This window comes from Nylanderia fulva, unplaced genomic scaffold (assembly GCF_048542155.1).
Source record: "Nylanderia fulva isolate GAGA-0341 unplaced genomic scaffold, ASM4854215v1 Scaffold83, whole genome shotgun sequence".
In the NCBI taxonomy this organism is placed as follows: Eukaryota; Metazoa; Arthropoda; class Insecta; order Hymenoptera; family Formicidae; genus Nylanderia; species Nylanderia fulva.
The window spans coordinates 238,266-255,155 of record NW_028190950.1 but is presented as its reverse complement, the minus strand read 5'-3'; the positions used below and the strand labels follow the sequence as shown (position 1 = coordinate 255,155).

At 37.4% G+C, this 16,890-nt stretch overlaps 1 protein-coding gene across 1 annotated transcript; it reads right to left on the bottom strand.

Annotated features, from left to right (window-relative positions):
* Positions 1-2,232: 2,232 nt before the first annotated feature.
* Positions 2,233-5,292, bottom strand: LOC146719871 (uncharacterized). The gene has a single exon (XM_085489431.1). It carries the CDS (start codon positions 5,290-5,292, stop codon positions 2,233-2,235), a length of 3,060 nt encoding a protein of 1,019 aa, XP_085345557.1.
* Positions 5,293-16,890: the final 11,598 nt, after the last annotated feature.

Genomic DNA, 16,890 nt, shown 5'->3' with positions numbered 1-16,890 from the left:
ATATCGAACGTTAAAGATAGAGATAAAAAATGGGGTAAATGTCTCTTTAAATTTTTGCTTAGTTCAGAAGAATCGGCTCTCAGGTATAAAAAATATGAGTTTTAAGCTCATTACTTTGCTAACAAATCCATATTTTAAACATTTTTCTACAATTTTTTGTTTTGACAAAATTAAGTATACTCTGTTTTGAAGAAAATGTTGCAAAACAGATATTTTCTTGTAAAATCTGCAATTTAGATAACACACATACACACACACAAATTATCATGAAAAACAAATTAAAATATAAACTTTGAAGATATATTAAAAAATAAACTTCAAATTTTTAATCTTTTTGCCAATAATAAACACAAAAAATTGCCGGTAATAAACATTTATAATGATATAATTTTTTTGTTTATTATCGATAAAAAGGTTATAAAATTTAAAGTTTACATTTTAATTTTTTTTTTGAACAAATTTTTCATGATAGTTTGTTTCTAAATTGCAAATGTTACTAAAAAAGTCTATTTTGCAACATTTTTTAAAACAGTATAACTTTATAAAAAAATTGTAAAAAAATTTGTTAAATATGGATTTGTTAAGGTATTATATATAATGAACTTAAAAGCTCATATTTTTTGTATCTAGGAGCCGATTCCAATGAGCTATACAAAAATTTTAAAAAGACATTTTTCTCCATTTTCAATGTCTATCTTTAACATCTGCCATTTTGTATAACATTTTTTATCATTCAATTCTGGTCTTTTGCATTAATAAAAAAATGTTCAAGCTTTAATTTAAACGTTGGTTCATCTGAATACTATGATTTTTTACTAATTACAAATTAGCAATTCAAAGATGTCAAAAAATTAAGCTAAAATTTGACCCATTTTTTGTGGTTAAATATATTAATAATTATAGGAACTTGAGATCTGTGCATATATAGTATTCTGCAACCATTATACAATACTCTTTCAATGACGTTTTATTTTGCAGATTAGCTTAAAAAATCTGAAGATTTAGGAAAATGATGTGGAAATCAGAGTAGTTTTTGACTTATGAGTAATTATAATAATATTAAACTCATGTGACAAAGTTTGCATCAAAATCTGTAGCTATGTATGCATACATTTTAATCTCAGAATTGCTTTAATCACTGAACTATTCAATGGAAAAGAGCTAATCCATGTTGTATCAAGTCTTATATTATATATAATTATATTATATATAATTATATTATATATAATTGTAATTATATATTATAGTCTTATATTATATATAATTGTAATTTATTGTGAAAAAAGAATCTCTTCTGATTATTCTATCCTTATAGAATTAATTTATCATTAGTAAGTCCAATTAATCACTTATTTCAAGTACTTAAATTACTAATATATAGTAAAAATAAGGGTATGTCTTTTAAGCATATACACAATAAAAGCTTTTATACAAAAGCTTCATATATATTAAAAGTTTAGCGACAGTTGTTATAATTTTAAACAAATTAAAAAACGTCAAATTTATATCTATTTAAAAATTTGTATAAAGAAATATTATTTTAAAATATTTTAGAGTGCTTATCTTTTTTGCAGTTTTGCTACAAAAGTGATACTACCGATGACACCAAAATATAATGAGAGTAAATATTATCGTATTAATGTTTTTAATATTTTTATATTAGATTTATTTTTGTAATTATAGATTATTTTGTAATTATTTTTTGTAATTATCTCTAGAATATATTAAAGTATTAAATATTGTTAAATGGTTGCAGAACATCTTGTATATCTATATCTTGTATATATATGTCTATATTGTGTAATCTCAACAATATCAATCAATCTCACCAATAGTTTATAGAATCATAATATTATTCTGACAGCTTAAAAAAATTGATTAACATAAATAATTTCATGCAAAACATATTATAAAACATGTTTTAATTGGAAATAAAATTTCAGATTATACCAATATTTTGAACAAGATGACAAGTGCGGCTATGAAGAAAATCGTTTCGATTCTACATCGAACATTTTATTGTATTATAAATACATCCACATATTACATATATACATATAAATATATATATATATATATATATATAAATATATATATAAAGATATTTTCCCCTTTCTTACAATTATTAAAGAATAAAAAATTTATATCATCTCTCTTTCTCTCATCTTTATTCTTTATTTGTAAGAATATCAAAGTTATTTGATGTAAATTGTAATCTATAATAAATTGTAACTATATATCAGGGAGAGGCGTATCCCAGTCGTACTTGAGAAGCCATAACTCTTGTAACAGAATTTTAGAGGTTACAACGAACGGAGCCGCCCAACCGAGCGGGTCGTACAACTTAGCCGTAAAAGAGAGAATTGAGCGCTTCGTTGGATTGACCGTTTTCGGCGGTGTGACCACGAATTGAAACGAGTCGTCCTGCGAGTGCCACGAAAGACCTAGGACCTTGAGAGTATCCTCTTTTACTAACAAGTGATTTTTCACTTCCGGCTGATGAGCCGAGAGCCCCTGAAGAAGGGAGAGGGAGTTGGATGCCCATTTACGGAGCTGAAACCCACCCTTTCTTAGTATTTCCACCAGTTGTATACGAGCCTCAATTAACGAGGCCTCGTCGTCCGCGCCGAAAAGCGCGTCGTCCACATAAAAGGACTCGCGCAGAATTGAAACGGCAGCGGGATAGAGAGCTCCTTCATCAATGGAGAGCTGCCTCAGGACTCTCATCGCAAGGTACGGGGCTGGGGCCAGCCCGTACGTCACCGTGAGAAGTCGGTAGCGTTCGATCGGCGAGTCAGCCGACGAACGCCAAAGAATCCTCTGAAAGTCCGTGTCAGACGGATGCACGAGGATCTGGCGGAACATCTGAGCAATATCCGCAGTGTAGACCAGGCGCCACTGCCGCCAGCGCAACAGTATCGCGGGGAGGTCTTGTTGTAACCTCGGACCGATCAACAGATGATCGTTGAGAGAGGAGTTGTTGCTCGTGTTGCAAGAGGCGTTGAAAACAACGCGTAAGTTAGTGGTACAGCTCGAATCACGCAAGACAGTGTGATGCGATATGTATACGGGTTTGAACTCGGAATGCTCAGAGTCCTCCACCTTTGTCATATGCCCGAGAGCGCGATATTCTTTTAAAAACTCATTATACTGAGCTTGAAGCTCAGGTTGACGTCGTAACCTGCTCTCCATTATATAGTACAGCGAAGTTGTAATTGATAAAGAATCACCGATTTCTATCGGGAGATCATGCTTAAATGGCAATCGGACGGTATAACGTCCCTGCGAATTCCGGTAATGATTCGCAACAAAGTGAGCTTCGCACCTCTCCTCCTCTTCAGTGAGGGGTAAAGGGTGAGGAATTTCCTCCTCTTCCCAGAATTTTTGGAGAAGCAAGTGGATGTCCGGATTAGACACGCAGTTCAATACGGAGGCTTCAGCAGAAGCGGTGGACCTACTAGTCGTAGGGCCAGAGAGTACCCAACCAAGAGCGGTCAATTGAGCGGTCGGAGTACCGATAGGACCTTGACGGATATCGCGCAGCAAAAGTGAGCCGTAAAGGTCAGCACCGATCAATAAGTGAATTTGGTGGTGACTCGAAGGATCAGGATCCGCAAAGGAGAGACCCTGTAAATGTGGCCACGTTTCGAACGGCTGAACTTGCGACGCGGCATACGAAGTAATGCGTTGATATACGTAAGCTTCCAGAGGAAAGCTCGGATCAGCTTTCGAACGCGGGGTTAATCGAAGCGTTAATCGTGACTTAGCAGTACCGGTGAATTTTTCGCCGAAACATTTAATTTGCAAATTGGCTCGTTGCCGTTTAGTGCGCAAAGCTTGTGAAAGCGACTCCGAGATAAAACTGAAAGTGGATCCTTGATCCAGCAGCGCACGTACTTTCAAACATCGACCCTCTTCTGTGTGGAGGTCGACCCACGCCGTGGCCAAAAGAACGTTGGGAGGTCGATCGAGCGAGGGTGGTACTGTCTGGACGCTCGCAACTGGCGGTACCTTCGGCGGAACTAGCGAGTCGTTAGAGACGCTCGAGGCGGACTCAGAGGTAGTCGCCGCGGAAGCCTCTGTACTGACAGAGGCGCCATAATACGCGGAATGCAACAGTGTATGATGCATGCGACTACACTGTCTGCATCGAAATTTACTCGGGCATTTCGTCGGAAAGTGCCCGGGCTTTAAGCAATTAAAACAAATCTTATGTTGACGGGCAAAAGCACAACGCTGTGAAGCAGATTTTTTAATAAACGTTTCGCATCTCGCAACTGGATGCTCGCCGGAGCAGCAAATACATTTGGCGACGGTCACGCTATTGACTGACGAACGCGGCTTATCGTGCTTCGCGGAGCCGGCGTCTGTGCTCGCATCCGAAAAGTCAGATAGTCCGCGAATGCGAAGCGTTAAGAATTCACTGAGTTCCTGATAAGTAGGGAGCTCGTCGCGTTTCGTTCGCTTCAGATTCCACTCTGTACGCGTTTTCGCGCTAAACTTTTGCGTGATTATATATATAAGAACGTCGTCCCATTGCTCTACCGGACGACCGAGGTTATTTAACGCGGCTAATGATGCAGACACTGTGTCGCGTAACTTGCGAAGATCGCTTACATTTTCGGATCTCATCACCGGAAAATTAAAAAATGCATGCAGATGCGAATAAATTAACGCTTGTTTATCATCGTACTCGTTTGTTAGCAATTGCCAGGCCGACTCATAATTTGCATCCGAAATCTTTAAATTATTGATTAACAGTGAAGCATCTCCCGTTACGCTCGTTTTTAAATAATGAAATTTCTGGGAATTTGAAAGAGCGTCGTTGTTTGCTACGAGAGACTCGAAAATATTGCGAAAGTTTTCCCAATCAGTCAATTTACCGGCAAACTTCGGGAGCGTGATGCGTGGCAAATGAAAACAATGATTGTTAGGTTCGCGAACGGAGGAATCGAGACTACGATCGTTAAGCGCGATTTGAGTTGGTGTAAATCGACTTATCGTTTCATGAAGGAGATCGGCCACATCGTTGTAGACATCCTCAGCTGCGAGAAACTCGTCCTGCTCGAAGTACGATAAGGCCTTCTTCTGCTCCGGCGTTGCCATCTGAAGAAGCTTGACGTGGAGGGAGCGGCAAGCGCCCCAGATTTCCGCCGCAGTGGCAAGACGACCTCGCGTTTTGGCGAGGGTCACGTTCGGCTTGGCTAGCTTTTTGAAATTGACGAGGACTCTTTTGAGCGAGCTAATGTTTTCACTCTGCTCGATGAGCAGATCGTTCACGGTGGTCGACATCATAGTCTCGATGCCGAATATGTAAGCTATTATTTTATCACTCACGGGAGCAGAAGGCGCGCGCGGCTGCTCGGCGAGGAAAAATTCCTCGGCTCGAAGCGCGAGCGTGCGAGAAAGAGTTAATTTTTAGCGCGATTTGGCGTCGTCACGACGGCCGTTAGTGGCTATCCTTGTCACTTAGAGCAAAGTACACATAATGGTGCGGTGGTGATAGCAAAACGCGTTTTAGCGAAGTCACACTTGAAATCACGCACCTTTATTGTAGTTTAAGAATGTCGAGATTCGACGAAAGTTGACAAGAGTCAAGGAGAGAAGCAGGAGGCGGGCGCTTTATAGTTGCGCGCACGACGTCCTGCGCCTGGTACTGCAAGCATGCAGAAAGTTTCTTAAATTAATGCCCAGGAATTGTTTTGATTCACTGGCTCGTAGCGCGTGATAGCGGCTCACAATTAATGAGAGTCACCTTTAAACGATGAGAGTCACTGTGTGTAACGACTTGCTAAGCGCGTGATTGCGGCGCGCGCGCGGGTTACTTGCAACAATGTTCACTGTCACCCGCGGTGTTAGAGAATTCCATCACTGGCACGTGATCGCGGCACCGGAGATGAGAGTCACTGGGCACGGGTAGCGGAGTACACGTGCAGTTGCTATTCTCGAACGGCATTTAACTGCCGTCCGAAGGGCAAAATTGCAAAGCGCGTGATAGCGGCGCTTGTACTGCAAAAATGTTGGTCTTTGGGAGAGAGCCGCAGCAAGAGAGAGATAGAGAGAGAGAGAGCGCGTCGGAACGCGCGTCGTTGCGCTGTCTCTCTCGCTCCACGCGTCTTCGTGAGAGAGCGAGAGAGAGAGAGAGAGAGAGAGAGACTGTCTCTGAGCGCGCGACAGCTGGTCGTGTAGCGCGGTCTCACTCTCGCACACAGAGCTCCGCAACGAACGAGAACGCGTTAAACGTCCGATCACAAGGCTTCCGGAACACTGGGAAGTTGTCCGAAACTCTCGGGTTGATTCACGCGTGATTGAGAACAAGGTCGCAGTTTCATCCGATTAATTTCACAGATCCGGCTCGAAGGACCAATTTTGTATGTTAATGTTATCGCCGGGTTCGGGTTTTCTGAATGAAACTTTGCACTTGGTGTCGAATCGTAACTTTATTTCTTTTTCGATTAGCACAAGAACGCTATGTACAAGAGTGTTCTCTTTTCGCTCTCTCGATTGAGACTGCTGTGAGTACAGCGCGAGTTTTGGAGCGCGCGTAGGGCGCGTTATCGTGATTGGATCCCTTAAAGTAAGGCGAGATACTTCGGCCTATTAGGCGCGAGTGATCACGAGGCTATCACGCTGTTTTTCAAATTCCATCGCGATACAATCATCCTTGAAAAAGATATTCAAACATTCTCAACGGTTTGCTCCGAAAATAAAAAAAAATATATATATATTACCGTATTTCTCAACAATATATATACATATTTTCTAAAAGTAACAATTTCGGAAAAATAAAGCAGTCTCTTGCTTATTTTAAATAGTTGTTGGTAGTAGAAATATTATAGTAATAATAAATAGTAGTTACAATAGTACAATAGTAATAATAATAGTTATAAAGTTGCAGTAGTAACAAAAAAAAATATTTCATGCCAAAGACGATCCATTCGTCTGCTAGTTGCTTTAAAAATATCTTCTCCCAGAACGATTTGCATGTGCGTTCTGGTTATTAAAAAAAGATATTATATATCAGAGACGATTTATTCGTCTGTTAGTTGCTTCTAAAATATCTTCTCCCAAAACAATTTGCATGTGCGTTCTGGTTATTAAAAAAAGATATTTTATATCAGAGACGATTTATTCGTCTGTTAGTTGCTTCTAAAATATCTTCTCCCAGAACGATTTGCATGTGCGTTCTGGTTATTAAAAAAAGATATTTTATATCAGAGACGATTTATTCGTCTGTTAGTTGTTTCTAAAATATCTTCTCCCAGAACGATTTGCATATGCGTTCTAGTTATTAAAAAAAGATATTTTATATCCTCATATAATTGAAGCAAGTTGTAACAACAAAAGCTTACAAATTATTGGAGAAAATTGCAGTAATCACTGGCGATGTATTTCTTTTGATGGCACTAAGCTTCGAGTGTACGACAGTCTATCTGGCTGTACATACGAAACATTGAAGGCTAAAGAAAAAAATTACATTCATCGCCGTTATCCACAAATAAATAAAAATAATATAATATTCGAAAACGTTCAAACTCAACCTGATGGTATATGTTGTGGAATCTTTGCTGCCGCATTTGCTACAACTATAGCTTTAGGAGGAAATCCTTGTAATGAGACATATTCTGCTGATGTTAAACGTATGAGACAACATTTCTTAAAAATTATAGCAGAAAATAAACTGTCGCCGTTTCCTAACTAATAAAAATTTATCATTTTATTGTACTAGAAATGTGTAATTCTAATAAATATTGTTGCAAAAAAGTGTCTAATACAAATGTCTCATTTGCAAAAATCGGAGAGACAAAAAAAGTACATATATTATGGTTGCGTTCTCACGGGAATGGGCGATGGAAGGGCCCATTTCATTCTATATATGCATAAAAATGTTTTGTATATTATATAATATTCTGTTATATTATATAAAAATATGCAGCTGGTTGTTTGAATATATTTGCTATTTTCTCAATTATTGATAAGAGGAGAAAAGCGAATTGTGCGTACTGCATACATTGTAATTTATAGAAAATTACAGGTAATATCAATATACGTACCATACACGTATGCTTATACCATACACGTATGTGTATACATGTATGTGTATATGTATTTGTATATATGTATGCATCTATGCATGCATTTATATATGTAAGAAATATATACATATATATACATGTATATGGATGCATATATGCATGCATAAACATATATATAATATGTACATGGTGATTCAAAAGTCGGGCAATGGCCAATTATATCAGAAAATAGTGATCTTATGAAAAAAATACTAAAGATGTTGACTTTTACCTAGGTGTCAAATTAATAAAAAAAATTGAAATCCTTTATTTTTTATTAGATATTTTTGTAGCTTATCTCGACAGCTTTTCAAAGCATTATAATAAAACATTTTTTCATGAAGTACTTTTTGAATTATAAAGATGTTCGAATTATAAAGATTGTTTGACATAAAATTATATCTTTGTAAAATATTCAGTTTTACGTTATCATACTTTTTATTTTTATGCACAGAATAACGAGACCAATTTGGTGTAAAGAAAATGCACCCAGCAAACACAAAATATAACTGCTATGTTACATGTATATAATACTATATAACGTGCATGTTACATATAACATATACGGTAATTTCTCACTCATAGATGTAACATTTGTAATATAACATATGTTATTTATATATTGTAATTATATCCCAGATAGCATCGATATTGTAGGATGCCGAAAGATAATCTTTCGCTAAGTCACTATTCTATCTAGGATATAATTACAATAAATAATAGAATCCATAAGTGAGAAATTACAACTAACGTGTATGTTACATGTTACATGCACGTTAATTACGTGTTATATAGCAATTATAATGTTGTTTGCTGGGAAGTTGTTTCTTGAAAATTACATACGTCTTTTGCAACTGTGTTTTCTTTGCACCTATTGATTGGTCTCATTATTCCGTGCATAAAAAGTATAAATGTATAACGAAAATTGAATGTTTTACAAGATATTGTCAATATTTTATAAATTTACTTCAAACCTTTATAACTCAATAAGTACATCAAAAAATATTTTATTAGTGTTTTGTAAAATTCTCGAGATAAGCTACAAAAATATCTAATAAAAATAGGAGGTTTCGTTTATTAAAAGTTGACCTTGAAATGACCTCTGAATTTGACCCCTACGTCAAAGTCAAGGTCACCATAAAATATCTTATTTTCTCTAGAAACAATTTTTATATATAACAATATAAAATTATATAGAAATATATAAAATTATACATATAATTGCAAAATTATATATGAAATGTCTATATATAATTAGATAAAAGAGCTTTTTATATACATATAATTATATAAATTTATATATATATATATATATATAATAAATAAGTATTCACATATATAAATATATATAATGTTTCATATATAACTTGACATGAGATTATATATACATGAACTTTATAATTTATATATAAATAAATTTAATTATATATAAAATGAACATATTTCACATATAATTATATAATTATTTAGATATAATTATATATAAAAAATTTTTCCCGGGTTGAACCCTGCAATTTTTATATTTTATTCATAAGACCACTATTTCTTGGACATAATTGACCGTTGCCGGACTTTTGAACCACCTTGTATGTATATATATTATATATATATATATATATATATATATATATATATGGTAGATTGTATATTTCCTTTGAAAAATACATGAAAATATGCATATATCATCAAAATTTATAAAAGAGCAATATTGAAATTGTGTTCAACTATGTCATAAAGAGACACATTTATATATGTATGTTTTACTGTCATTGACACGCTTAGATGCGTGTGCGAGATGATTCGACAGTAAAAATATATTATGTTGTCTGATTTCAATATGTTGAACACACTAAAATGGCTTTTTGACATATATGGATTATTATCAATAATAGCGGAATTAAAATTGTCGGTAATTATCGACAATTTTAGTTTCACTCAAACTGTCGATGTTCTGTGTTAACAGATATCGATTTGTTTTTTAAAAAAGTACACATTGTGATTATGTTAAGTAAAAAGAAATAATTTTTTTAAAAAAAGTGTTATGTTTGTGACAAAAAATGTCGTTACATAATATAACAGCATCTGACGCTCTAACTCATGCCAACAAACATGAATTTTGTACTGCGTTCGTCATATAATCTCATAAATGTTGTATTTATAATAAGGTCGATATGACTAAATTAATTTATTGACATATTATTAGGATATTGAAAAAGACTGTCGTACAGTCGAAACGTTTATCTTAACTTTTGTATATTATGACGTAAATTAATAAAAAAATTTTTCAATTAATAGCATATAAGCTCGTTAAGTTGGCCTTTTATTATATCACATATTTTAATTGTATACGAGCCGAAGTTTAATTTATAAAATATATATATTTACTTTAGTTACTTCTAAGATTTTATCTTCTATTAATGGAATTATTAGTTGAATAAGCAGTTTTTCTCGGTTAACGCTATTGATATTTTACTTATATCTATAAGAGTAGTATAATATATTTCTTCCAACGGTACTGGGAAATTATCTATATGCTTATGTTGTCTCAGAGTATTAAAAAGTTCTTTAGGTAATAAGACGTAAGGCTTAACGGTCCCGTGTCTCCCGTCAATTATTAATTCTTCTGCTTTTCAAATTTCGCTAATCAGCCTTCTTAATATCTCGTCTAAATCTAGTAACGATTTGTCAATCCAAATATTCGCCTCATTAATTTGAGATAGATTTTTAAGACTATTGAATTGGCTATTTATTTGATTCATTAAATTCGAAGTTATATTGATTACATTTTCGCTACTAGTTAGAGACTTAAGAATTATGCTGGTTTGGTTTCGTACATATTGTATAATATTTTTCTGATCGGCATGTAGCTTATGTAACTCGTTATTGAGGTATATTAAACTGTCTGAGCCAAATTATCAGAACAAAATGAATCTTATATGAAAATTATTTACTAATTATTTGCTATTTTTTGCTTCAAGAAATAATTTTTTTGCTCCAATTTTTTAAAAATTACAGAGGGCTAGATAACTTAAGATTAAACTATCTAAGCCATTGTAAAAAATAGCATTTATATAAATAAAAGTAAAAGATTAATAATACTAAAATTTTTTGCTATTTTTTTGCTATTTTTTGCTTCAGGAAATAATTTTTTTGCTCCAATTTTTAAAAAATTAGAGGGCTAGATAGCTTAAGATTAAGCTATCTTAGCCATTGTAAAAAATAGCATTTACATAAATAAGAGCAAAAGATTAATAATAGTAAAATTTTTTGCTATTTTTTTGCTATTTTTTTACTTTAGAAAATAATTTTTTTGCTCCAACTTTTAAAAATAATCAAGAATAAAATAGGACGTTCAAGAATAAAGTGCCTTAAAGTAATTAATTGCTCGCATAATTATGGCATAAAAATGTTTCTCAAATTATTCGCTCTCAAGATATTAGGTTTTCGAATTTTTTGCTCGCGAAATAAGTATAAAAAATGTATATATTTTATAAATTAGAGATAAAAAACAATGTGAGCCTATTACGAGCTATGTGAATTGATGTCAAAACATATATGTAGGGCACAAATATTAGACAAACAGTTAACAAACTTGTGACGAGACGAAAGAGATTCATTATTATTGGTCGAAAATATTGACTGACGCGACCTTACGTATTGACGAGATTTCCGAAACGAAAGCTAGGGCAGTCCGCTGTGAGTCGCAGAACGAAACAGATCGGAGAGAATAAATACGGGTTATAAAGAAAGTGAAGAGACAGAGTTCGTATGAGACAGAAAGAGACAGAGTGTGTGTTAGAGAGACAGAACAGACAGACAGAATTTACGCGTTCGGAGTTTCTATTCTATAAGAGACAATTATCGTGATTATCGAATATTAATGACAGAAGCGATGGGGTTCGCTTTACATGTATTTAAGCATTGATTAAATTATTAATATCACACAACAAGAGATGCTTATATTTTGAACATCTTCCTATTTTATCCTCTTAATAATTAAATTAATTAAAAAAATAGTATCTCACAAATTGGGGGCTCAGCCGGGATTAGTGCCGTAATTTATAATTATACGCGAATTTATTTATATATTATATACAAAAGCCGTTAAAATTCCTGAACATTTCAAACAAGTTGATGTGCGTTACACGGGACAAAGGACAAACACGAAAACAAAGTGTTGTGTATGTGAAATCTGACGGGTAAAGGAATTTCGCGAGAGACAAAGATACAATAACAAGTGTTAATATACCGAGTGACTTATAGGTGATTTGCGTGCAATGGACAGTATTCAGCAACCAACGATGAAAGACCCGACTAAATACAAGGTGGAGACGCTCAAGGAGATATTAAAGAGGCATAATTTGTCTACTGCGGGAACGAAAAACGAATTAATCTGCCGAATGATGGAAGCTGATCCGAATGGCGAGTGGCTACGCAAGGATGACGAACTGTCTCATGATCGGCGTGACGATGTGGGTGATATCTCACAAGCTAGCGTTTCAGGAACGCAGCTGTCGGAAATTGAGCTGTATAGAAGAGAGAGAGAGATAGCGCGACGCGAGTTAAAATTAGCGCAACGCGAAATAAAAATACTGCGACAAAATCAGCGGACGGAACGCGTGATAATTAACGAAAATTCGAACGTTAATGATAATAGCGTGCGAGCTCAATCGAAAACGAATATAACGGCTATCGCGGATTTGCTTGGCTATTTTGACGGAAAAACAGCGCATTACGAAACGTGGGAAAATCAGATTCGTTTATTGAAGACAATATATAAATTAGAAGACGAGTCAGCGAGACTGATAATCGGAATGCGGTTGAAGGCCAAGGCGTTGGAGTGGCTACATTCGAAACCAGGGCATGTTACGATAACGTTTGACGCGCTTCTCGGTGAATTGCGGAGCATGTTTCAGCACCGTCAATCTAAAGTGACTCTGCGAAAAAATTTTGAGGACCGTATGTGGAAAAAAGAGGAGACGTTCCACGAATACGTACATGAGAAAATTATCGCGGGAAATCGAGTTCCTGTTGACAATGATGAGATGCTCAAATACATTGTCGAGGGCATACCAGATGATGCGCTTCAAAACCAGGCGCGTATACAGCGGTTTGATACGGTGGAGGCGCTTCTGAACGCGTTTGAGAGGGTAACTCTGCGACAACGAGGTACGTTTAACTTGAAATTTGAAAAAAGGAACGGTGTCGCGAACAAAGGAGAGAGATCCGAAAGAAGTGACGCAAAAGAAAAGTCAACGGACGCGGTTGTTTGTTGTCACAATTGCGGTATGCGGGATCATATGGCGGCAAACTGTCCGACGAAAAATCAAGGCGCGAAATGTTTTGCGTGTAATGAGCGCGGACACATTGCGTCTAAATGTCCGAGAAAAGCGGGAACATCGAAAAGCTGCTTTACTACGACGCAATCTGTGAGTAAAAAATATATTAAAGACGTTTCAATCCAAGGTCGACAAGTAAGAGCTTTAATAGACTCCGGAAGCAATCTCACGCTGATGCGTGCCGACGAATATATAAAATTAGGCTCACCGCGATTGAGATTGGGCGGAATGCGATTCCGTGGAGTGGGGTCGGACAATAACACGACCTTAGGAGAATTCGAGGCAGAAATTCGTGTTGATGAGCATACCTATACCGTGTGTATTCAAATAATTTCGGATACGTTGATGCGACATCAAATGTTAATAGGCACTGACTTTTTGGACACAGTCGAAGTTAATTTTAAAGCGGGAAAAATCTCCATTAGTCCATTACAAGAGTCGACACACGAGAATGAGGACGCGATACCGGAGATATTTAATACAGATCTGACATTCGCGGATTTCGAAATGAATCGTGTGGGCGAGATCGACGTAGGAGATATTGAACAGAGAGCATCGTTGCAAAAAATTATTGAAAATTATAGGCCAAATAAGGTGCGCGAGGCTAACATTAAAATGAAACTTATATTGAAGGATGAGGAACCAGTCTACCAGTCTGCGAAGCGGCTATCTCCATCAGAAAAAACCGAGGTCAACGCACAAATCGACGAATGGCTGGCTGAGGGGATTATCAAGCCATCATCATCAGAGTATGCCAGTCCTGTAGTATTGGTCCGAAAAAGAGACGGAGCGGCCAGGCTGTGTGTGGATTACCGCCATTTAAATAAGAAGATTTTGAGAGATCGGTATCCATTACCTTTAATAGAGGATCAGATGGATTTGTTGCAGGGCGCTCGAGTGTTTACCACGCTCGACCTGAAGAATGGTTTTTTTCACGTGGGAGTAGAGGAATCGAGTCAGAAATATACAGCATTTATTGTTCCTGACGGACACTATGAATTTCTAAAAGTTCCGTTTGGTTTGTGCAATTCTCCGGCTGTATTTCAGAGATTTATTAATTTAACTTTTAGAGATCTGACACGAGAGGGAGTAGTGCTGGCCTACATGGACGACCTAATTATCCCATCAGATGACGTTGACAGCGGATTGGAGAGACTTGCAAGAGTGCTTAAGGTTGCTAGCGAAGCTGGTCTTGATATCAATTGGAAGAAATGTTGTTTTCTGCAGACGAGAGTGGAGTTCTTGGGCCATGTTGTTGAAGCAGGATATGTGCGACCATCTGATAGAAAAACTGAGGCAGTGCAGCGTTTTCCAGAGCCAACCAGTGTCAAGCAGGTACAAAGTTTTCTAGGCTTGAGTGGCTATTTTAGAAAATTTATTCCAGGTTATGCTGCAATAGCACATCCACTGTCGAATCTTTTGAGAGCGAACGTGAAATTCAACTTTGGTACGGCGGAGAGGAATGCCTTCGAGAAATTGAAGCGGATGCTGAGCGAGAGACCAGTGCTAAGTCTGTACCGGGTGGGAGCAGAGACTGAGTTGCACACGGACGCTTCGACGCTCGGATATGGTGCAATATTACTCCAAAGAAGCAACGAGGACAACCTTTTCCATCCTGTTTATTATTCAAGCGGGAAAGCGACATCGGCTGAGGCTAAATATGCGAGCTACGAGTTAGAGGTCTTGGCGATAATCAAGGCGCTGAAGAAGTTTCGCGTTTATTTGCTGGGCATCACATTCAAAATTGTGACCGACTGTCGTGCTTTCACGCTAACTATGAATAAAAGGGATCTGTGCATACGAGTTGCAAGATGGGCATTACTTCTGGAGGAGTTTCACTATACCATAGAGCATCGACCCGCAAGAAACATGGTGCACGTTGATGCACTTAGTCGCAACCCGTTACCGGCGTGCTTGGTGGTTGACGAGACGGATGCTGGTTTGACAGCCAGACTCAGGAGAGCTCAAGAGGAGGATGACAGCGTGAAGAGGCTTCGCGAGTTGGTTGAACGAGGACAAGCGCAGGAGTACACGTTGCGAGGTGGCTTACTCTTCAGAGAATTCGATGGCGATCTACGGCTTGTGGTTCCGAGGAAAATGCAGGCGCAGATCATCCGTCGAGCGCATAAGTGGGGCCATTTTTCGGTGAACAAGACCAAAAACCTGGTGAAAAACGATTACTGGATCCCGAGCCTGCGGCGAAGAGTCGGGGAGATCGTGCGCAACTGCGATGCATGCATTCTGGCGGAAAGAAAGCAGGGAAGGCAGGAGGGTTTCTTGCACACTATTGAGAAGGGGTATGTTCCATTGGATACATTGCATATGGATTATCTAGGACCATTACCTTCGACGAAAAAGACCTACAATCACATTCTTGTGGTCATCGACGCTTTCTCCAAGTTTGTGTGGCTCTACGCCACCAAATCTACGGGTACACAGGAGGTTTTGACGCGCCTGAGGAAGCAGGCTGCAGTTTTTTGCAATCCACGACAGATTATCACCGACCGAGGAACTGCTTTTTCATCAAGCGAATTCGAAGAGTACTGTAAGGAGCAAAATATCGAGCACATCTTAATTACTGCAGGAGTGCCGAGAGCAAATGGGCAGGTTGAGCGAGTCAACAAAACACTCATACCATTGCTAACCCAGTTGGCTTCTCCAAAGCCGCACGAGTGGTATCGCTACATTGATACGGCGCAGCAGTATTTGAATGCTGTACCTCATCGAAGCACAGGCTCATCACCGTTCCAGGTGCTTTTGGGAACACATCCAAGGTTGAAAGATTGCCCGGAGATCAAGGAGATACTGGAGAAGGAGCAACTTGATCTCTTTCAGGATGCTCGAGAGGAGTTACGAGCTGAGGCAAGAAAAAACATCGTCAAAATGCAGCAGGAGAATAAGCGGAATTTTGATAGGAAGAGAAAAAAAGCTAGAGACTATCGTGAGAGAGAGCTGGTCGCTGTTAGGCGTACGCAGCGAGAACCGGGAACGAAGCTTGCAGGGAGATTTCTGGGACCGTATGAGATCACCAAGGTCTTGCGCAATCATCGATACATGGTGCAAAAAATTGGCGAGAGTGAGGGTCCAAACCGTACGACGACGTCAGCTGATTATATGAAGCCATGGAGCCAGGAAAGCGATGACTATTTTTCCGAAAACGAAGACGAAGACGAGGTTTCTGAGTAGCGCAGTTCGCTGGTATACATTCGAGGGCGAATGTGACTGCAGGAATGGCCGAGTTGTAGGGCACAAATATTAGACAAACAGTTAACAAACTTGTAACGAGACGAAAGAGATTCATTATTATTGGTCGAAAATATTGACTGACGCGACCTTACGTATTGACGAGATTTCCGAAACGAAAGCTAGGGCAGTCCGCTGTGAGTCGCAGAACGAAACAGATCGGAGAGAATAAATACGGGTTATAAAGAAAGTGAAGAAACAGAGTTCGTATGAGACAGAAAGAGACAGAGTGT

Excerpts from the sequence above, each read along its gene's own strand:
- LOC146719871 (XM_085489431.1), bottom strand. The coding sequence starts at position 5,292 with ATGTCGACCACCGTGAACGATCTGCTCATCGAGCAGAGTGAAAACATT.